At 38.2% G+C, this 23,963-nt stretch overlaps 1 protein-coding gene across 1 annotated transcript in view; it reads left to right on the top strand.

The window, feature by feature from the left end:
- The first annotated feature begins 6,517 nt into the window (after positions 1-6,517).
- GUCY1B1 (guanylate cyclase 1 soluble subunit beta 1) overlaps positions 6,518-23,963 on the top strand; it is a 39,786-nt gene continuing 22,340 nt past the window's right edge. The window contains exons 1-3 of the mRNA XM_054382813.1: positions 6,518-6,560; positions 21,605-21,705; positions 22,682-22,800. Coding sequence (XP_054238788.1) covers positions 22,708-22,800 — 93 coding nt within the window. The 5' untranslated portion in view covers positions 6,518-6,560; positions 21,605-21,705; positions 22,682-22,707. The remainder of the gene's footprint in view (positions 6,561-21,604; positions 21,706-22,681; positions 22,801-23,963) is intronic.

Here is a 23,963-nt window from a genome sequence, read left to right as displayed (position 1 = left end):
TTCAGTAAGTTCATGATGTTAAGTCACTAATAACTGAAGTCATTAGGAATCTACCCATCCCTGTCATTCATCTGCTGAATGTTAAAAAACAAATTGGCTTTTAAATAAAAATGAACTCTTTCTACACATTTAATGGGAAGGAGTATTGCTAGACTGGATTCCCAAAGCCAGACTTCACATAAATCCGTAATTCAGTAAGATGTTCATGGCAGTTCCTGATATCTTCCTAAGTGTATATCTGTAAAATAAAAAGTGCCCTAGGCCAAAGTTGTTATTACAGATCAAATTAATCTTCCAACATTACTTACATTACTCTCTATTTTTCAATGCACCCTAGGCTGCATTACCATATGGGATAGAGTTTCTGTAAAATTCCTTTTTATTTCACAAAGGGTTTATTTTTTTTTTCTGAAAAGTTGAAAACATTCCCTCAAAAAGTTCAAAACTTCATCCTTAGTTCAGAAGAGAATCCAGGTAAGGTGCTTAAGCGTACACATGAAGCAGTATGTGTGAATCTCAGTGAAGTAAATAGGATTTAGGCTTGTATTTAAGACAATGATCCAAGAAAGTGCTTTAAAATGTCCGGACTTGTTCTGCAAAAAGGCCCACAAGTCTATGTTTAGTTTTAAGCCTAACTGAAGGATTTACATCTCACTGAAGCTGCTCCTCTGTTTAAGTGTTTTGCTGAATGAGTATGTACTTAATAAGGGACAATTATTTTTAACTAATCTTTACACTTGAATTAAAGCCAATGGAAAAAAAAAAAGGAGTCAGAAAGCCAATAAGCACATTGTTGAGATAAAAAGAGGGCAGTTTAGCTGCTGTAATATTAGGAGATTTTGCAAGGAAATAAATCAGCTGTTTTTAAGCTGATGTCTTGCATAGTATTGTGTTGTATGATATCATGAAGTCTTCAGAGACTGTGCAATGCTATTTATATAAATATAGAAATACCTTAGTATTATATAAAGACTTTTGTTATGTGAATTTTTATTTTACTAGTTCATTAAGATTCTGTAAGACTTTTGTTATGTGAATTTTTATTTTACTAGTTCATTAAGATTCTGTGGGACTGATTCCTGTTCACATTTACACTCTGATGGAAGACACGTATTTATCACAGTGCACTTTCTTTTCCGAAGAGGTATAAATGACCCTTGAAATAAATGAAAAGTAAGTCCTTTGAATCTTAACAGTGACATGGCTACAGTGAAAGCTGTAGCCAAAGAATTCAACTTATTTTGCTTCATTCACTCAAAACCTGGTAAGATTTCAGGGATATGTTGGGAAAAAATTCTCATTGCTGGTGTCAGAGGAAGTGCAATTAGCGTGGAGCTGATGTTTTCTTTCTCTCTGAACTGCTATGTAAAACCAAAGCAAAACAAACACTGAAAGTGACAAAACAGTGATGTGTGCACTGGAGCACACTAGAGCCCCTGGACAGATCAACTTTTTCCTGGGAAATCCTGCAAAGGAAGAATTCAGACCTCTCCCAAACCCAGTTTATTTCTCCCATCATTTTCTTCTGCATTCTCTGAAGAACACCAGATAGTACAGGATGCAAAATCTGTACTTTCAGCTGAAAGCCATCAGAATTAAGAGGAATTTCTCTTGAATCTTGGCAAGAAGACTCTTTTTCTACCCCACCCATCCTATAACCCAGCAGGCCACTTTAACTGCTACCATTTTTTTATGCCTACTTATTGTTCTGCAAAAGCAGTGGAAGGGAAGGCTTTGTTTCCTGCAACAGCAATAATTTTGGTGGCTATTTGCCATATAGCATACAAGGGACTGTGTTGCTTTCAAAGCCCTGCTCCAGTTTATCAGAAGTCAGCACTAACAGGAAGCAAATTTCACTTTGTTGCTGTTTCTCAAATGAAAGCTAGAACTTCTTGTTTTACCTCGAAAGTCTACAAGATGTGTGCCACGAGTCTTCAGAGGCCTCTAAAAACTGATAGTATGGCTGCTCACAACTTCACAGGAAGGAAAAAAAGTCAGATACAGGACTTTTTTTTTTTTTTTAATTCCCCAGTCCTGTTTGCATGAGTTTACTGGCAGGTCTTTTCTGCGGTACAAAGGGAGAGAGTAAGTCACTGTCTTATGTTACTCAGCATTGCTTTGATACTGAAGCACAAAGGTGGGAGACAATCAATGGTTCTGGAATGCCTACTGTATCCAGATGCAAAGGTTTAAATATATTGTACTCGTCTGGGCACAAACAGTAGGATCTGAATGTTAAGTATGCAGTCAGCCCAGAACACCAAGCTGGAGAACCAGTCAAACAAATAAATGGTGAAAGAATCCAAAACAAAGTAAACAACCATATAAAGTCATGCATCTCATCTGCTTCAGTAGATTTTTGATGTTGACAGTAAAGCGAGCCAGTGGTTTCCCAGTATAAATGGAAAATAGGACATTGGCTTTGCAGCCCCATTAAAAGGCCTCCTTTGAAGATCTGTGCTGAAATTGTTTCCCATCTTCTGAGCAGTATAACGTTTCAATTTCACCATCAAATGCCATGTTTATCCTGCACCCAGAGCATGTAATGAGAAATAAACTAGGGGAGTAAATGCAGTAACACCTAAGGATATGAAAAGGCAGGTTAAGGCATAGATACACTTCCATCTTCAAATTTTTTTTTTCACCTCAAACAAAATCTGACAAAGAAATACTGAAAGGGCAAAAATGTTCCCAGGCGCTTTGAACATGCTCCCAGGAGTTTGTGAAAATTAAGAGGGGTCTTTCCACTGATTGCAGAAGGTGTTAGGGGAAATTTGGAGATACAATAGTTTGCTCTGCATTGCTACGATTACACTCTTGGAGGAGAATGCAACAGGGCCCACGGAGTTTCTAAAATCTGTGCAGGTTATGGAATTGCAGAACAGCATTGACATACTGACAGTTGTTTCAGTCATAGGTTGTCAAGACCAGTATTGGAAAATGGATGTAATATTGTGAAATGGTGTATAGTGGTGCAGTAGATAAAATGAATCTTGATGAAGTGAGCATATTTCTGCACCTGAGAAGCAGTATTATGACAATCCAACATGTCAGGCCTCAAAACATTATGATTTCAAAGAGATAACTAGAAAACACCCATATTTCAGTTTGATGCCAGTAAAATAATTCCATCTTCAGTAAGTGAAATCCAACAATGCCACACAAGGCAGCATTTTTATTCAGGATTACAGTAACAATATAAATTGTAAGAGCAAAGTCCAAAGTAAAAAACCAGAACTTATTAAAATACTTTCTTTGTTTTATAGTGCTTATGTATTAACACAAAACATACTGAAATGAATGTAGATGTTATTGGCCAGCTAGTGGACTTCCCGAAGTTACTGTCTCAGCAACTGCCTTTTCATACAGTATAAAAGGTACAGCATATGCTAACCTCCTGCTTTTATGGATCTCAACAAAAATTTCCAGGTGAAGTCTGCATCTTAAATCAGGAAAACTAGGTTATGCCACAACTTTAAAAGTACAGCAGTTGTTTTCCTCCTGTAATCACTGACTGCAGCTCTTGGCTTTCTAATGGCCAGCACAGGAAGCTCCCAAGAAATATTTTCATTGGGACACAAAGTGAAGAAGTTGCCATGTAGGATTACAATTACAGAGACATTTTCTAAGAAACACCTTTCACATCACCATTCCACCCCACAAATTGCAAATGGATCCTACCAAGCCTGACACAAATCACAAGAAAGGCAATGTCACAGCTGTCTAAAGCAATTTCAACCTTTGCAGATACCAGCATTTTGAAAAAGAGTTACTTAGGTACCCAAATTTGCCAGGATAATCTACTCCCTGAAAATCATATCCAAAAAGAATCTTACATAATCTTTCTATCATTTTATGAACATGAGAGTTTACCCCATATACAGACTGGGCAAGTGGATTCCCTTGAAACTTAGGAAGAATGGAGATGTTAAAACTGATTCTCAGTCCAGTCTTCTTCTTTCTTGCCCAGGACATGCTGTCAGGACTTCCTTGACATTTTGTATACTTAAAATTATTTTATAGATGTAGGAAGACAGTACAACATTAGAGGATAAGACTCCAGGTGTTGTCTTAGATCTTCCAGTAGTGTAGATTCACTACCACCAGTGGGCACACAAAGATTACAAAAGGTGTGTAACAACATTTCTATTGTAGAAATGTTTTCCCATTTTCCCAAAATTTCCTTCTTAACAAATAGGAAAAGCAGATGGTAAGATGATGTGCTCAGCTCTCAGTTAACTGGTGACAAGCTATAGGGAAATAGAGCATTTTGCAAGGTTACAACAACTTACATAATCTCTGTTGCCAGTTTCCTGGAGACTGAAGAGATTCTTAGAGATTTGCATCTCTTCAGTTCTTGGCTGGTTTTCTACACATATCTGAAACCTGTGGTGGTTTTTTTTTGGTTTGTTTGTTTTGTTGGGGGTTTTTTGTTTGGTTGGGGTTTTTTTTTATTGTTTGTTTTTTGTTTTTCTTCTAATTTTTTCCCTCCATTCAAAATTAGTATATTATTTATTACTTTTAACAGATTATATCGAAAATTTTGCTCTTGGTCATCCTTTAAAAAACCCAGAATCATTTTCCCCAGTAGATCTGGAAGTGTTAAATTGACTAGAATTCTTTGCTATGCCTATGTGTATAAAATAAAAGCAGGGTTTCCCTCTACTGTTCTTGGAATGCCTACAGAGAGGACTTTGACAAATTTCCAATGGCTATCCACCTATAAATTGTCTTCACACTTACTAGAAGTTTTAACAGATCTTAACACAGATTCAAAAGTTCACCAAGTAATAGATGAGATTTCAAAAGATTTTATATGCCAGTTGTAACTTACATGGAAGTTCCAACACACATACTACAGCTTTGTTTTTAAAAAACATTTTTCATTATGTACATGAACAGATCAAATTTTAAACTTATTTTGCACCACCATACTAAGATCCGAATCCATCTGCATTGAATACCATCTATGGCTCTACTTCATGTAGCATCAGTCTGCAACAATAGTATCACATAAAGTATTCATCCCATAATCTTCCTGGATAATGTTAGTATCTCTTCAGTATATTTTTATTCTTTAAAATAAAACAAATAATCAGTAGTCTCCTTAGAATTTTTATTTCATACACTGAGGCCAGGTCTTTAGATGGTACAAAGGGCTCTAAACTGAATGGGTTTTTCAAGTGCTGCTCTTTTCGTGGTAGGTACGTAACATATATGCCATGTCTGAATTGGTTTTGGCATGTTGTCAGCAGTCCTCTGCTCACAAACTCCTGTCCTAAGAGTCGTATCTTACTCAGAGAACCCTTTAAGAATCCACAGGTAACAGGTTAATGACACAATGCTGTCTTTATTCACATTGGCTGTTGACGAAGACTCAGCAACACACCGAAAAGAAACCTTACTAATTGCATTCATTGTGAGGCCTTTAACTTCACCAGGCTTTGAAAAGTGAAGGCACAGAAACATAAAAGTCTGCAGTCATTTTGCCCCTCAGATTTTTCACTTTATAGTGAGCATTACCTTTCTGAAAGCTAAGTGGTTGCATTTGATGTTAAACAACTGGGGAAGCCTTTCTGTTCCTGAGAGGGTAACCGCGGCCACGGGTACTGCCGCCAGCGTTACCGCCCTGCATACACCTACTCAAACCGCTAGGAACCTGCAAGGCTTCTGGCTCAGTGTCAGGCCAGTTCCAACGACTCTAGCTGGAGACAAGCATTTGGAAAATACTTTCTGATGCGAAAGAAACTGTACGACAGACGTCCCTAATGTTCCCTGCTGAGGCGACCAAGGGGGTGAATGAAAGCGAACGATGTAATAATTTCCCAGGCCTGCCTCTCTTTCTCTCTCCCACACACGCGGCTTGGGGCCACAGCAAACACCGCTACTGCAGCACCTGAGGCGAAGTAAGAGGCCGAGACGCAGACCCTTCCAGCTCCCAGCGGAGCCAATTCCCCCTACTCCCGCCGCTCCCACGCATCCAGCCCCCGCCGCACCGCCGTGTTGCCTACCATTCGCAGTACTGCCTCCGCCTCTGATTGCACGACAGCACAGAAGCCGCGCCTGCCATTGGATACTAGAGTAGCGGCCGCTCTCGCCATTGGCTATTGGCGGGCGCCACTCGGGGCGGTGGCGCCCGGCGAGGCGGTGGGGCGATCGGGACCGATCTTCTGCTTCGCGGCGGCGGTGACGGCACCATGGTGAGCTCCGCCGGGCCACCTTCTCTGCCTGGGAGACTGAGGCTGACGGAGGATGTCTGGTCTGGCCGGGCCCATGGCGGGAGGGAAGAGGCTTGGGAAGAGAGAACCGTGAGGGGAGCCGGGCCCAGCCCTTTGTTTTGGGGGGAAATGGGGATGGTGGTGGTGTTCGGGAGGTTGCTTCCTGCCGGGGTGACCGGCACAGGGATGGGATGGGATGCCGCGGGGCGGTGGAAGGGGCTCGCTCTCTCAGTGCCTAATCGTGCCGCCGCTTCGCTCTGCTCCCCAGTACGGCTTCGTCAATCACGCCCTGGAGCTGCTCGTCATCCGCAACTACGGCCCCGCCGTCTGGGAGGACATCAAGTAAGTGCGTGTGTGTGCGTCTGCGTGTCCCTCCGCCCCGTCACGGGGGCCGGGCCCGGCCCGGGGCTGGAGCCGCTGCCTGCCCGGCTGGTACCGGACAGGGCGGCCACGGCCCGGCGCGCTTGCCGCTCGCGCGGCTTTCCGGTACTGGCAGGTCTGTGTAAACCTCTGTGGTCTGGCAACGGTGCCCAGGAGATGGCTGTCATCCGTGACAAGACCAGCACCGTTCTTAACGGGGTTCCTCCCGCATGGGGCCTTTCTTAACCCCGTAAAGACCCGCCTTGTGGCCTCTTACTGACCTCCAGGAGCCGCGGCGGAGATGGCATTGACCCCTGCTCTTCCCTCGGTTGTACGAAGTACATGGGCGCAGTAACACGCAGGCAAAACGTCCCAGAAACCACAGAAGTGCTTCCTTGAGCCAGACCACCAGATAACCGTCCAGCAGTTACATGTCTTTGCATTCCTGAAGGAGCTGAAAGACATTTTTTTAAGTAGTAAACTCAACGTAAAACAATGGTGAGATTTTGATAATATCCTCAGATTAGAATTAAAAGAAAGTCACTCCTGTAGAGAAATACACACAAGAATCATTTTTCTTCTTCTCTTGAACCTTGATTTCTTGTGTCCATCCCTTTTCTTGTCAGGCAGTATAGCATTTTTCCGAAGAGATGACTGTCTTCACTTCAACCTTTTGATAAATGGTGAGGTTGCACAAAATGTTTGAAATGGGTAGTGCAAAAGAAATTCTATTTACCATAAATGTGGGGAAACCTACAAGCAATATCTTTAAAAAGACACAAATGTTTACAAAGTTGTAAGCTTGCTTTGTAAGACTTCAGGTAACTGTAGTTAGAAGAATGGGTTTTATGTTCTCTTGATACCATATGCTTTAAGGGATGATGCTAAAGAGATCATCCAACTTGGAGAAAGTGATCTTATTTCAACAGGATATCTTACATACTTCTCTCTCCCATTTATTTTGGGACAATTTTAATATGTCAATAGCTGTTGTCCTCGTGTATTTTTTTTAATTAAAGGACTGCTCTTGAGAATAAAAATTTTGTGACCATGAAACTTTGTTTCATTAATCCATTCGTTAAGAATGTGGCAGTCTCTACAGTACCATGAAATCACAGAATCATATTAATGTTGGTTGGAAGAGACCTCTGGAGGCCAGCCGGGACTGGCATCAACATTAGGGCTCACATATGACTTTTGTCTAGTTGGGTCTTTAAAATCACCAGAGATTGAGAGTTCACAGTTCTGGTTCAGCAAACAAGTTCCAGTGATCCCTGCATCTTTGCAGATGCAGTTCTGTGGATTACATAGATGACTGCTCAGTGCATGGCACACAGTTTTGTGCTGTAAGCTAAGTGAACTAGATGTTTATTTTTCTTACACACCTTATCTAAACACACTAATCTATTTTGAATTCTTGTAGCTTGATACTGGTTTTATATGACACATGTAAATTAAGAGACTAAATTTAAAAAAATAGTGATTTATACATAATTTTCTGTTAAAACTAAAATAAAATATGTTTGCAATATGGTTAATAATGTTCACTCTTTCCTGGCATGCTGCCCTTTACCAAGATGCCTTTGAGTGTTGTTTTCCACAATTGTCCAGATTGCCCACTGAACAGAATTTGTATTTAATGTTAATCCATCTGAGAAGATAGAGTTTCATCTTCTACTAGATCATGCTGCAGACTGTCAGAATCTGGCCATAATTCCTGATGCATAGTACCTCTTAAGATTGTAAGCATATCAGGCCTATGAGAAGTATTTCATATTTAACATAACATTAACATTTATTTTCTCATTGGAGAAATTTAATTAAAAGAGATGAAATATTTTACTAAGGTCAGTTGTGAAAATTCAGGAAGCTCCTACATCCTGCTTCTGCTTTTCAGCTGAGAAACATACCTGTCTTGTAGTAGCCCAAGTGCTAGGTTCTGCTGTTAACTCACAGAGTTAACGGAGGAGATGGCTTTCTGGAAGGAAACCGTACCACAACACTACCCAACAGAAGAATGGAATGTGACCTGCAAGAAAGAGCCAACGTATATGCAACAGCTGCCATAAATCCTTATGCAGCAGGTGTTTGCAACAGAGTATTTATTCAGCTGGATTTATCTTAAAAAGTAATATATCCTAGAGTTTAGAAACCATAAATCAAACTCCTGTGTGTATCACTGGAACAGATTATACTGGTGCTGGTTTTAGGGGAAAGTACAAGTTCAGCTGTGGGCCACTAAATGCTTGTTTAGGCACTTACAGAGATGCCGTGGAAGAGGTTAGATGTTTTAAGTTATGTAAGCAAATAAAAATTTCTTGCAAAGGCTTTGTTAGACCTGTTAATTGTTTAAGAAACAATGGGAAGATACAAACCAGAGTTGTGGCTGCTGGGTTGAATAAGGTGAATCACTGATTGAATTAGAGGAGTAATTGTTGAAGTCAACAGTCGTTGGCTGTTTAAAAAAAAAATATTAACTTTGCACTGTGAGTTTGGTTGAATTTCCAACAACTTGAGCATTTCTGTGAAGCAAAAAGGTCTGGGTAGTTCGATTCAAAATTTGGCATCTAAGCTTTTGGTCTTTTTTTAAGTGTTGATCTGATCAATCTGATCACATACTGCTACTTTATTCTCAAGTCACTGCAGAAGCTGTGAATCAGCATTGCAGTGGTGGGTTGTGATTGCTGAGTGATTCTCAAATGCTTTTGGGTGAATTTATACTTGTTAGAAATGAAAAGAAAATACAGAACGGAGGAAACTGAAGAAAACAGGTCATTCCTCAAAAAAGTGCAGTCAGAAATGTTAAATACTGAATTGAAAGGGTATGCTCCATCAGAAGCAGGAAAGCTCTTGTCTTCTGTAGCTTCTTCAGGCAAAAGTGACATTGAATGAAGTTTTCAAATACAGAATTTGGGAGGGCAAATAGTTGAATTTGATGTTTTTATGAGGGTGATGGTTTTGTTGCCATCTTTTGCTGTTAATTGAGTCACAGTGATGATTTCAGGTCTCCATTTCTGCAATTTAATTAATTTTTCAACATTCTTGTGAAACCACAATGTAGATGAAAAAGTTACATGCTGATTTGGTTTTGAGTTACCCAGGGGAATTCTTGGGGAAGTTAGACTTCATATGTTTTCACCCACTTTTAAAAGAGAGCATAGCTAAGTAACAGCCTTTTATTTTTTATATACATCAGGCAACCTTTGCAATGAGGCACTAATCTCATGGAAAAATAATGGCACATACTCTGAAATTTTACTGAGTTTGTTGGCTTAATGGAAATATGACTTGGTTTTGCTAAAGAACTAGAAATAAAGTGCTGAATTCAAAATTAGAGAGGTAATCTTGATTTATGGAGCCTTTATTAATATTCTCAACTACAAAGTCTCAATTTTTTTTTTTCTGTAGGTTTTCTCTGACTGCTCTTCATACAATTGAGACTTTGGGCATGTGGACAGGTGGGGTTTTTCTGTGCTGAAGCCCTAGAAGCATTATTGAGATTTAGCAAAGCTGGATGAGAAAGGTGGGAATGACTGCACTTGGCAAAGTCTGTCTGCTGAAGTCTGCAGTAGTAGATTTTTCTTAGTGCAAAGTGAAGACAACTCAGTATAATAATTTATTTTGCATGCTTCCAGTGGTAAGATACATATACACTTCTCATTGTAATTCATTCCTTCAGTCCTAGGAAGGAGAGACTTAGGACCTGGTATACATGGAGACATGCTGCTTTGATCAGAACTCCACTAGCTCTGCAAAGAGTTGCTAGTAAATAAAATATTACTTAGAGCTGTTAACAAAAATTTTTGCTGAGAAGATTTTTATTTGCCCCTTTCCTGCTTAAGAGAAAACCTCTCTCAAATCCCTTATTTTGTCATTGTTGCATCCAGAAGGCTATTTCAGATTGTGTGTCCACAATTGAAATGACTTGAAAAGTTGGTTCTCAAGATTCCTTTGGCATTAAATATCTTCAATTCCTCTGCAGCCAACATAAACAGTAGTTAACATAAACTAAAAATTGTCAGGCCTGACTGTTCTCACTTACATGCAATTGTGTGCATGTCTGATTGAGGCCAAATTTGTACTGCTGGGTGGTATGGTACTGTTTGAATGTAATAGTTCTGTGTGTGGAATTGCTGCCTCTGTACATACCCCAAACAAAACAGATTACCCACATTAAAAAAGAAAAAAAAATCCAAAGCTTGTGAAATTCTTCCTTCTCTGGTATGTTTTTTGAGATACTTAAACAGGTTGCTAGCAGGGAATATGTACAAAGTCATTTATCCTGTGTATCCCAACCATATCCCTCTGTGCTTGATTAAATGAATACAGGGTTTTCCCATCGGCTCCCAAATCTAAATTTAGGCCAGGTTAGGTGCTCAAACTGTGACACTTCAAAGTATATTGCCAAGAAAAGGAGTGAGAACTTGAATATCATATGAAGAAATGCATTTAAATGCTTAATCACAATACTATAGGATACATTAGTATTTTTCTCACAGAACTATGTGAAAAATCTAGATTTGGGACATTAAATGGCAGAGCCAGTCAACTCCAGTCTTCATCTTCTGTCTGTTTCTGTGGTAGAATTCCACACAAAAATGTGTAACTCGATGAGCATGGAAAAACTAGAACAAAAGTTGAAAAATCTGTGTTTGCAAAAAATAACTACCTATTGGTCAAATTACTTTTAAATTTAGTCTAGAAAATACCTATGTTGAAACTTGCAGGGTACCGAAGTAGGCATTTTATGCCTTGGGAGCTGTATATCCTTTGCTGACAGCAGAAAGCAAGTAATAGTCTCATTTTCCTGATGCTCCACACTTACTGTAGAATTAGGGCTTCATCTTGCCTTGGCCTCTTTCGTCCTGTTTTGGTGGATTAGACTGGTATGTGCTGTCTGACCATCATCCTAAATGCCAAGACCCCAGGTCTGAGGAACCTGCTGGGTGGCATGAACCTCAGTTGGACCTGATGGTCTAGAATTGGATACAAAGTCAATTTCTTGTCCTGTGAGGAAGGAAATTTTTGTTGTTCTATGCCAGACTTCACACATTGTCACCTACCGAGGCTCCAGGCTAGTTGACTCTTCAATTTGTTTCCTGTAACTGCCTTGTTACAGTTATAATGGTGAAACACTGAGAGCTCACAAATTACCCTGGTGTAATGTAAATAGAAAGCTTCCCTCCTCAGTTTCAGATTTTGTTCAGCTGAAGTGGTACAGTTTAGAGGAGTGAAATAAACACCAGTTTATCATTTGCCTTTAAAAGAGTGAACAGACACAGGAACTTCTGCATCCTATGGGTAAAGTGTAACATAGATCAGAATTTAGTTTCTCAGTGTGGCTTTTGCAGTAAAATCTAGGTGATTTAAGAAAACATTTGTTGTCTAATTTTTCAAAGGAATTCCTAGCAGTTATATCCATCAATGTTGCAGGTTGGCTGGTTGAGTCAGGGAAGCTAAGTGCTTGTATTCATCTATCTGTTTAAAAACATCTTCCACTGACTTTCACTAGATTTAGATACTTAAGAATGCATTGACAGGATGTGATACTCTGATTCATTTCATTTGCAGTTGCATTCCAAAATAGTAAATAATATAAAATCAAATAATATAACAGTAAATCTACTCAACTCTGCCTTTAAGAACATACATTACAATTTTTTTACAGAGAACAGAATTGGACTTTTTTCAGAATCATGTTGTTCCCTGGGTATTTCTTGTATCGCAAAACCTGTCCATTTTTATGCTTCTTACAAAAGAAAAAAAAAAAACAAACTCTTTTGTAGCTGTAGAACAAAGGCACTAAGTTGACTTACCATGCCCGTATGCTGGGTTCAGAATGTCATCTTATCAATGATGTTTTTTCATGGTTGCTAATACGGCAAAACACAATTACATCTATTGACAGATCCTGTCAAAATCAGGGGTTTGACCTATTGTTATTACTCAGGACAATGTTTACATGTAGTAGTAATTCATTCTGCAGTATAGTTTACCTTTCCAGAAACCTGGAAAAATACACAGAAAAGCCCTAATGAAAGACTGTTGTTTCAAGTTGCAACAGTAAACTCTTTAAAAGGTGTTGGAATTCAGATGACTTATATGCCTGACACCAGTGACATGTAAAGTCCATAAAAGCTGTGTTTTGAGCATAGAAAGTGCTGAGTACCTTGAAAAAAACATATCTACCTATCTCAGTCTGGGTACCCTAAATTAATGAATTATATAATTGGCCTCACAAGCTTGTTGGAGTGCTGATCAATGCTCATGCATGCAAATAGTTTAGGGATCAATTCCACAGTAGGCCTTGCTTAATAATAATTCTCTTTTCAGAGGTGGATATGAAAACTGTACTGTAGATTAAGCCTGAGGTTATATATCAATGAATGGGACAGAATAAAACATGGAATAGTTGGGCATTAACTGAGTTTAGCCTCAGTACCAAAAGAACTGGTAGCCTGAGCAAAAGGAACAAGTTCTGTAGGCTGGTAGATCGTGTTAGGCAGGTTCAGTTACTAATGTGTGCGATGAGTAGTACCTTAGTCCATTTCCCCCACTTTTACAGAGCAAAAAAAAAAAAAAAAGTTCATCAAATGCAAAAAAAAAAAGTTTTCCTCAAATGCTTATGGCTCTTTATGAGGACCCTAATTTTATTTCTTCTCAACCATATTTAAGTTTTCAGCTGGCTGTAGTTTCTATACATAGGGCAACCCTTTAAAAAGCATGTAAAACAGCACCATAGTCTGTGTCAACCTAGTGTCACTTCTGCTAGGAGAAAAGATGGGTGATCATCAGCTTAGAATGTCAAGTGTTTGGAGAAACTACATTTGTATGCATAGATACATATGCATATAAACATTTATGTGTGTGTGTGTGCATATTATCTTGATACAACCACATATTGACATAACCCAGTGCTGAGGATGGGGATGTTCTGTTCAACCTTGTAACAAGTTTGAAAAAAAGAAAATACAAATTGCTTATAAATTCATGCTAAAAGGCTATAAAGCCATTTAGAGGTGAAAGAGCATTTTTTTCCAGTGTTTATGCAGAAAATGGCATTAAAAACGTATTATTGCTTATGTTCTGAGTTCTTACTTCATACTATTCCAAAGTTCTGAACAGTATTTTTACATTTTTTGTAAAGCTGTTGCTGAACAGATGATTCTTTGTGGATCTGGAGGTTAATATTCACAAGATTTGTTAAGGTCATCACCTCACTTTTTGCTTCTTCAGTGCCTCACAGCGGAAGGAGCTGGTTGGAGGTCAGGAGTTTAAACTGTGCAGATGCCAAAGTTTTTAATTTGTATGGGAAAGACTTGGCTGAAAGGAAATAGTGGCATGCTGTGAAACATGGTGTGAGTGTTCTTGCATTATCTCTCAGGTACTTTGCAGTTTTCCCAGAACAGAAAGACCTGTCAGAAAACAGGGTGTTAGAAGTGTATCCCTCACTCTCATAAGTGAAATGCTTAAAAGAATATTTTGTAAATACCATTCCATTTAGACCACTTATATAAAAGGAAGCAAAATAATACTGGTTTTGTATTTTTAATAATATTTTTAGTATTTAGAGTAGCAGCAAAGAGCTGTTAACTGTGTCTTCTAGGATTATCTTGTTTTGAAAACCTACATTAAACACTCTCATACCCAGCCTGTAAAACTGGGAAACAGCTCAGAACTCTGAAGTCTATAAATACACATATTTACTTTACCCAGAACATCATTTTCCTGGACATATTCCCATTTTTATTTAATCTTGTAACTTAATATAATTTGTGTTTTTCCCAGCTGGATGTTTTAAAATATCTCTGGACCATCCACAAAATGTACAACTCTATTTTCTTTTTTTTTTTTTTCCTTTGGGGGGGAGGGAGTGAGAACAGTGGTTTAATATTTTTAATAATTTTTAGCAAAGCATCCTTGTGAAATACATGAAAAAAATATGAGAAGCATTTTGAAAGCACAGTAATACAATAAGCAATGAAGTTACCATTTTGATGGAAAAGAAATGCAAAGATGATGAGTCTAGTTTTATTGATATGATCTTTAGTTCTGAGACATGTAATCGTGTTTAACAGTGTTAGTTTGGAACAGGATTAAACTTGACATGCTCCTATCAGTTCAGAACCATGCTGGGTTTCTAAGTGGGATAGTGTTATTTTGCCATTAAGATTGTTTTGACTGGTCTCTTCAGTTTTAGGAGCAGTTTTTCCATTCTTGGTACACCAAGAATAGTTAAGCACAATGGTGGCAAAGTCCCAACAGAAACAATACCTATCATGGAAGAAGTTCTAGAGGAGATCTTGGAGCTAACTTTTGTTGTGGTGTGTTCAAAATGACACACCCAGGGCATGCGTTTCAGACTGGAGTTTTGATAGGAAGATATCCAGTTGTGTGTTTGGGACACCAGATGATCTGGTAAAGTGACACCAATAATTTATACATAATAATGTTGCATCACAGGGAAGACTGTGCATTGTCAAGATACAAAGTAATTGTACCATCAATTTTTTCTTCTGTGTATCCAGTTTTTTCAAGGTTTACTACATGCAAAGTTCTGCAATTGAAAGTGTTCTTTTCCTGTGAGGTTTAGTGGGGGTTTTGTTTGTATTTCGTTGTTGCTGTTGGGTTTTTTGTTTATGTTTTGTTTGTTCGCTTGTTTTAATTCCAGCTTTATGACTGACTAAGGAGACAGGATAGAAAGTGCTGCTGCACAGGAGTAAAAAAGTTGACAGCAGCAACTTTCTTCGCTACAATTTTTCTTTTCAAATTTCCTTTAAATGTTACATCTGACTGAAAAACTGCATTAAAATCCCCTTTGTGCAGAATGGGGTATGTAAGTAAGAACAATCTGATGTAGCATCTTGTCCAACTGTGATTATCTGTAAAATCTCTATGTAAAATAAAAATGTGTTCGACCTACGGCTTAAAAATCTACCAGTTGTCATTTGAAAAATATTTTTTAATTGGAATGTTTGCCCACACTTAACAGTTCATCCATCCCTGTGAATTATTAACACTGCCTTTGAACATTAGTAGCCTGCTTTCAAATACTAAACTTGTTTCACAATGGGAAAGATTTTCAAAGGACCCGTTGTACACATTTAGTATCTATCACCTGAAACATTGTTCTGTGCTGCCAGACCAACCACAGTTTGGGGGGTGTTAACATGACTGATAGAGGCACCTTTAAGACTTGACCCTGCTTTGATCTACTGGATAGGAATGTTTCCATGGATTTCAAGGTCAAACCTGAAAAATAGCCTCTCTATAGCTGTGTTATCTTCCGTGTTGCAATGGTTAAGATTCCTTTTTTCCCCCAAGTAAACTTGCTCACATTAACCTGGATAATATAAACATTCTGGAGGAAAACAAAGGCATTTTAGAAAAATCTGGGCTGGAATCTTTGTTTCCCACAATTCAAATAGCTGTGTGTAATCATTCAAAATTAGACTAGAGTAAATAAAGGGCTGCCAGACTGTAGCAGTTAGGACAGGCATAACATAGGATGTAAGTTTTGAACCACGACATACCACATCCCATGTGTTGAGAACAGGAGTTTGGGCAGGAGCATTTAAATCCCAGACTTTTAAAAAGTTTTGAATGTGAAGTTACTGGGGAGCATAGCACACCCTTTTGTCTCTAGAAATGTACATGAAACATGGATTGTAACTTTCGTTCTATTTGACTTAGAAGTTATTTTGAAAGAAAGGCCATGTAAAAGTTGGAAGTTTGCTACTGTAGTGCTGCTACTTCACTAAAGAATTAACCAGGCCTTGGGGATTTGCCAGAGCTTGTTTCTTTTGGCTCATTTCCTGTCAAGCCCTTAGGAAAGCAACCAACATGTTGTTGCTGTTAGTGCCTTTGTGATCAAATACCATGGTCTGCAGAAAAAGCTAGACCTATGCTAATTTACTCTCATAATAGTATCCGGTCAAAAACTTCAAATAAAGATTTCAGCAAAACTTTAACAGGGAAATACCACAGCTTTTCGTAAAGATGTGGATTATGAAGTTTTTGATGAAATATGGTCAACCAAATGTAAATTCTTTGCAGCTAAGGATGCCACATTGTATTACGGTTCTAATTCCAGCTCATGAATTGTCTGTCAGCCAGGACATACTCAGGTTTGTGACCATACCTTGTTCCACACAGGCAGGTTTGCATGCCTACATGCTATCTTATACTATGGGGTTAAACCCTGCGATGGATGGATGGTGAACCATAGCAGCTCCACAAAGCTGACAAAGAAGCCTCCATTTTAGTATTAGGTATAATAGTTTTCTCAACACTATTGTATATTTCTTTATATTACTCATTGTAGAACCACTTCCTTAGTGTAAATGCAGGCTGAGGACAGGTAATTACATCAGAAAAGCCATGACGGAACAAATTAGGGATTGCCCGTTCACAGGAATGAACATTTCAATACCTTTATCTTGTTTCCTAGGCTGCTGGTCATGTTATGGCCAGCCTCTCTGGTGCTGATGGCTGTGATAGCTCTCTGAAACCTGCAGTTTTGTAGACCTGCTGAGGGACAAGTGCCTTTGTAAAAAGAGGAGTGTTTTCACATTGCACTGGCCATTTTGGATCAACTTACAGCAGCATTTCCCCATCACATGTAGTCTTAAGGCTAATCAAATATTTCAGAGAGGAAGACTTTGAGAAGTTCTTACAGCTGTCAAATTACTGAGAGAGGCAGAAAGGCTTAAGATGCTGCAGCTTCTGTTACTAGGTGATGAAGCAGGCAGGGAAATCCATCCAACAGAAAAATAACCTGAATTATATATCAGCTCAGCATCTAGGTAAACCAATTGGCTTAGAGGCATTTTATCTTATGTCATAGGTTTAGATCAGACATTGTTCTGGGATTTGTAGAAGCAAAGAGATTTTTGCCCACATGGTTTTGAGTGAGAAGTGTGATCCCCTGGATGAGTAAATATTCCATTTGACAAATTTTCTAGAAAAAGAATATTCCCAAAGGCGATTGGCTTTTATTGGATTACAGGGTTTTTGTAAACAAAGTAATTTTCTGTCTTTTAAAAATAAAACTAAACTAGACGGCAAGACAAATGCTATGTCCTTTTCCTGTACCACTGCAATGCCTAGCAAGACTGCTGATACTGAGGGAAAATGAAGCTTTAGAGCATTGAGTTTCACCCCAGAAAATTATATCCAAGGAATACTGACATGATTGCTAATTGAGCTATCAATAAAATTATTTTAATGGGAAACACGTCATTAATGCAACAGAGGAGCTTGCCACCATGTGATACAAAGGATCTAGAAAAAAATGGAGAAAAACAAAACAGCTAAAACAATCTAAATAGAATAGACATTGATTTTAAAAAGTGGTGGCTCAGAGCAACTGCAGGCATTGAAAATAAAGAATAAGAAAAAAGGAAGCTTGGCACAGAGAAGGAAACAGGAAAAGTCCCAGCCAATGTAATTAGAAAGAAATGTAAGAAGTTTTGAAAGAGCATCATCAAACCAGGTCAGTTTTTAATAGGAAAATTCTCACACAGAAAAACTGCATCTGCTGGGTTGTGCAAGTATACAGTGTTTCTGAGGATGTTCATTGCTTTTCCAGATGTGTATTATCCCTTGTGGTTTGGCTGAGATCAGAGAGACTAAAAGAAAGCACAGCGTGTATCAGAAATGTGGGAAAGTTTGTCTACCCATTGCAGACTTCTCTCCAAGTTGTATCTGACTTCTAGTTATGCATCATGTTATGAGAATCAAATAATTAAAATGGCTTTCTTCTCTCATTAATTTTGGTTCAGTTCTGAGGAAACGTAAACTCTACCTTCTTGTCTCTGACTGACCTCTTATGTATCAAGACAATGTTTCCCACTAATAATTCTGGCTCTCTTCCTACTTAGGAAAAGAAGGAACATGTGGGATGAGAGCAGTTTACAGGAATCGGTGAGAGTTCATATCATGCAGACTTATCTGAAGTTTTCAGAGAATAGCTGGGGAAGAGGACTAGAAGTACTATTTTGGAGTATGAAATATTGTGGAATATGAAAATGAACACCCCCATTAAGTTTATTAAATATTCTTGCCATGGAATAATAAATAATACTCTTTTTCATAGAATGATGTAAGATGTTTAGTCTCACCTCTCCGATAGCTTTGTCAGATTGCTTTAGGAAAACTGCTTAGCTTGTTTTTATCTCATTATGTCCATTTATAGAGTATAAAAATGTATATTTCATACAGCAGTGCCTACATTTCACCTATATCTGGGGCTAAACTGTAGCCCCACCTGATCTATCTATCACCTGATAACCCTCCCCAGGCGAGAATGGGGAAAGGGAAAAGGAAAGAAGACCTGTGGGTTGAAAGGATAACAGATTTAATTAAATAACAAAGCTAATATTAATGCTAATGCTAATATAAAATATACAAAGTTGTACTTAGCCCAGTAAAGGTACAGCAGTCACAATAAATCCAAAGAAGTCCTCAGAAGCAGAAAGATGAGCAAGGCCCTTTAGGGATAACAACCATGGAGAGGAGGAAGAGGAGGAGAGGGCCCCATCTTCAACAGACTTTGCCCTTTATACTGTGTGACATTTATGGGCTGGGATACACCTCTGGGCTAGCTCGGGTCAGATGCCCTGGCTGATTCAAAACTGCTAAAGGCCTGCAGGTCTGTGATTCTATCCCAGTGAAACCAGGGCAAGCAGTTACAAGACTTCATTAATTAATTTTAAAAAAAAAAGTGTGTACATACATATATATATATTTGAAATATAAACCAGTGTAGTGTAATTTTTGCTTAGTAGTAAGAATGCAATGAGCAGCATAAAGGAAGATGAAGAGGGAAAAAATAATGAGTTCCAGGCTTCCATTAGTAAGTGAACAGATTATCAAAGACTAATGATTACTAATTGGAGGGTTAAATGATTAGCAATTTCATTTATGTCAATAGAATACTACCATATCAGATTGGAATTAGGCTTCATCAGCAGTACCATTTGCCATCTTGCAGTTTTAAGATTAACGTGAGCATGTAATTCTCAAACCTCTCTCTGATTTGAGCAAAGCACAAGTTGTTTATGTTTGTGTGGCTGGATAATTGCACTACAACTATAAATACTTGAATTCTTGTGCAGGCATTATTATGTTGGATTATTTTATTTATAAAATAAATTATGCCCGCTCTAGAAATTTAGAATCTAAGTTTCAGTCAAAGACTTTTGATTTACTTGATGGTTGATCATGCTACAATGATGGAGACAAAGATTTTGGTGTAAAAGGGGATGTAGAATTTTACATAGTAGATTTAGAATCTACTGTTTATACATTTATAATTTCTCTGATGACCATTATAAATTTAGAGCCATTGGAAATATTGGCTCTTAAAAGGTTATGTTTGAGGAATGTTTCTGCCCTGCTCTGTAAGAGCCCTTCATTACCATGATACAAGTAAGTAATTTTTACTCACACTTCTTCGCTATTTATACATTAGAAAAATCATTACTCCAGTCTTGAGTTGGTGAATGTCTTGATTTGCATGACATGCAAATTTCGTAAAAGCCAGACCTCACTGTCTGCATTTTTTTTTTTTTTGTGTCCTAACTCCAATGCTTTTTCAGAGGAACAATTCCTTGTATTAATTTTTATTTTTGTGTGTGTGAGTGTCATAATGTGTGATTTACAGAATCACAGAATTATTGAGGCTGGAGTCACAGAATTAGTGAGGCTGGAATAGACCTCTGAGATCAAGTCCATCCTATGACCCAACACTGTCACACTAAGTGGACCATATCACTCATGTCAGTCATTCTCACCTAGATTTTCATACCTCTTTGCCTGTCTTTCATCTTTCTGAAGTGTTCTGCATCATAGAGCTGCATTTAGATGAAAAGGTATATTTTCAGTGACCCTCTGTCTGCTACTGTAGATGCCATTATCATAATAGTTTTGCTGTGCAGAAGTACATTCCAAGCACATAAATTAAAGTATGAGTATCTACAGATGTTTCATCTTTTGTCACTAGTTCTACATAGAGCACTGTATCTATAGAGAATCATTGTAGGCAAGTCTACAGAAGGTGAACAGCTGTTATTAAAAATACACTGAGAAAGGAGGCTGTTCTTTACCAGATGAGGCCTTCCACAAACAGAGCATGGCTTCACCAGAGACCAGTGTGTCCTCCTGCACATCCAACTCTGATGAAAGAGAATGTGCCAGGGGATGAGGATCAAGTAGAGAATGTGGCTTATATTTGCACTAGGGCAGAGTCGGGGACATGTCCACTGGCATGCTCTATGTGTGGCAGGACCAGCTGCTTGTCCTCCTCCCAAGAGCTGGAGCTCAGCCACCACTGCGGTACAAGTGGTCTTCTGTGTTATGAGCACATGGGGTAAAATAGGAAGACACTTGTGGGCCCTTCCTAGTCAAATGCAAGGCTTGACAGGCACAACCATTCTTTGCTTAGGGATATCAACTTGTTTTCCTTGGGTGATAGCCCTGAAAGAAAATTGCTACAGAATTGTGCTGCCTTTTGGACAAGCTGCTGACTCACTGTTCAACCTGAAGAGAATAAGATACGATCCTGAAAAACCAAGGGGTAGTGTTGTTTTGGTTTGGTGTGTTCTTACTTAGCCATAGTTGTAAGTGTGCACATGACATATGCATAAGGCTTGTGTTAAACTCGTGGTTGACAATTGTTTCCTTTAGTGAAGAAATTTATATTTTATATATTTATATTATTTTTAGCTATGTGATGACACTTTATTCATGAAGAACCAATGTGCAATGTGAGAACAAGACATTACAAAATGCTAGCACCTTTTTTTTCCCCTATCTACTGGACACGTGCAGAATTCTCAAAAAAACAGGTATTTGAGTAGGTACCTACATCTTGTACCTTCTTCTTAAAGGTAGACCTCCAAAACATTTATTTAAAAGACTAGTAACAAACAATGTATAATATATGTAATACAGAACTGATTTATCAATATGGTGCTTCTCCCTCAATCAAAAAGAATGTTTTTTTTTTTTTTTTCTCTCTCTAGGAAGGAGGCACAGCTGGATGAAGAAGGACAGTTTCTGGTTAGAATAATTTATGATGATTCCAAAACATATGATCTGGTTGCAGCTGCAAGCAAGGTTCTTAGTAAGTAATACAGAGATCTTCTTTGCACATTCATCACAAAAAAATCATGTAGCAGAGAAAAACAGGATGTAGTACAGAGAAAGTGTAAACAGGGTATTGGTCAAATAGAGAAGTTTTTTAAAATCTCAGAAGAAAGGATTGTATTTATTTTATTTATCTAAGATACTTTTCTTCATTTTATTCCTTGAAGTGTTTTTTTTATTGCTTCCAAAGTATTACAAATCATAGGTACACCGTAAATTGCTGTAACAGATCTCATCTACAGAGCATGGTCAGTGTTACAAGCAGTCATGAAATCTATGCCACTGTAAGTTGCTGTACCACTGTAACTACCCTGCCAATACACCCAGGTTTCAACTGCTGAAAGAACAGCCCATGAATGCATCCTTGTTCTCTCTGCTGAACAAGCATGCAGGTACAGTATGTCTTTTCACATCTACCATTGATTTGGATTGCATTAATTTTCAACCACTGCAGCTCTGGTCTGGAATTTAGAAGGTAAAATTGTGTCCTTCACCATTTCTTTATCTGCAGACTGTTCTGAAGCAGTAATTAGCCAAGAACCCGTAAGACTAGGATGACTGTAGTAATGTTGAATTGGTGTAGCTGATTCAGTTTCATGCTAGTATAAACCAGAAGTAACTCCCTTGAGGCAACAACTACTATCAACTGAGTTCCTTTATTTTGAAGCAGTGATTTTTTTTATCTGTATCAAAATCTAAAATGCTGTACATGCGTGAAATCCACGTTACAGTGAAGTCATGATGGTGGCTGGTAAATCCTAATGAAATTCCTGTATTGAATACTCATCATTTACCACGTGGACCCTGAATCTTGTTTTTCTCTTATTCTTGTCCCACTAAATCTGGGTAGAGTTTAGGTACTGTCTTTCTCATTTATGAATATGAGAGTAAAGCAGTAAGCAGTATGTGAAATGCAGCATTAGGACTGAGTAATGTTTTGCTGTTTTAACTAGATCTGAATGCTGGGGAGATTCTTCAGATGTTTGGGAAGATGTTTTTTGTGTTTTGTCAAGAGTCCGGTTATGATACAATTCTGCGTGTCTTGGGCTCAAATGTCAGAGAGTTTTTGCAGGTAAGAGTTTTGTGCCAAATTATTTCAGATACTAGAGGTAAGGTCTAATCTGTTGATTAGGCTGGGATTTGGAAATATGGGTTGTTCTGTATGATTATATGGAGATTTCCCAGTTATTTGTGGAGAGGTGTCTAAAAGCTGTATTCCACATTGCTTTTCACTGCTCAGCAGTTTTGTCATTGTTCTCTTTCCCTCTCAGTTAGTATATTATTCAGTTACCTGATTGAGTAATAATTTTCCTATAGCATCTTTGACTTCTCAATTTCATAGAAAAGAACTGGCAGGTAAGCTGGGATTGCAGAAATCTGAAATTTCATTTGAAATTCCAAAGAAAAGTTTTGGAGAGAATTTTTCATATGTAACAAAAGTATGAAGTGCAAGAGATGTGAAAACACTTTAAAAAACACTTCAAATTGTCTGTGTGTGTGTGTATGTGTGTGTGTGTGTGTGTTAAATGAAAAGACTTAACTTGTTTGTGCTGACAGAAAATGTCCTCTTCAGACTCACAGGGTATTTCTTCTTGCAAGTTCTCTTTGACTAATTCTAGATACTGGTTAATTCTAATTGTGCATTACATACAGAGCTACGACTCAAACAGCTTATCTCTAAGACATTAGCCTTCATCCATGAACTAAGGGTGGGATAGAGTACCAGTGTTTAAGTTAGTTTTTCTACTTTCTTAACTGCAGAACAGCAGATACTGGGCTGTAAAACAAACCAAAATGAAAATGGTATTTGAATAGCATGAAATAAATGTAGCGACTTCTCTAAAGTGTGATTGTAGGTGTAGAAAAAAATGGTCTTCCCTTTTTGGTCACCTGAAAATTGCTGACTTCTAAATAACACTTCAGATTTAAGATTTGTGAAATATATCACTTTTAGAAAGAACTGTATACTTTAATGAGTTTTAAAGCACTGAACTGTTAAGATTTCATGGGAGATTACCCAAAAGCTGAGTGACAAATTTCTACTGACATTCGTTGGAATTTAGCAGCTTCTTGTCTTTTGTTCCCTTAAAATCTCTCCAGCAATATAAGTGAAAAGAACAGAGTGCAGTTTGCTGAATTACTAGAATATTTACTTTTATGTCTTGCTACCTTCCCCAAAATCTGAATTATTCCAGAGCATCCTAGATTTAGTCAACCCATAGTTCTTGTACAAAT

The sequence above is a fragment of the Indicator indicator genome, chromosome 8, assembly GCF_027791375.1.
Source record: "Indicator indicator isolate 239-I01 chromosome 8, UM_Iind_1.1, whole genome shotgun sequence".
Classification (NCBI taxonomy): domain Eukaryota; kingdom Metazoa; phylum Chordata; class Aves; order Piciformes; family Indicatoridae; genus Indicator; species Indicator indicator.
Note: the sequence above shows the minus strand (reverse complement) of the source record. Positions and strands in the feature narration are given on the sequence as shown.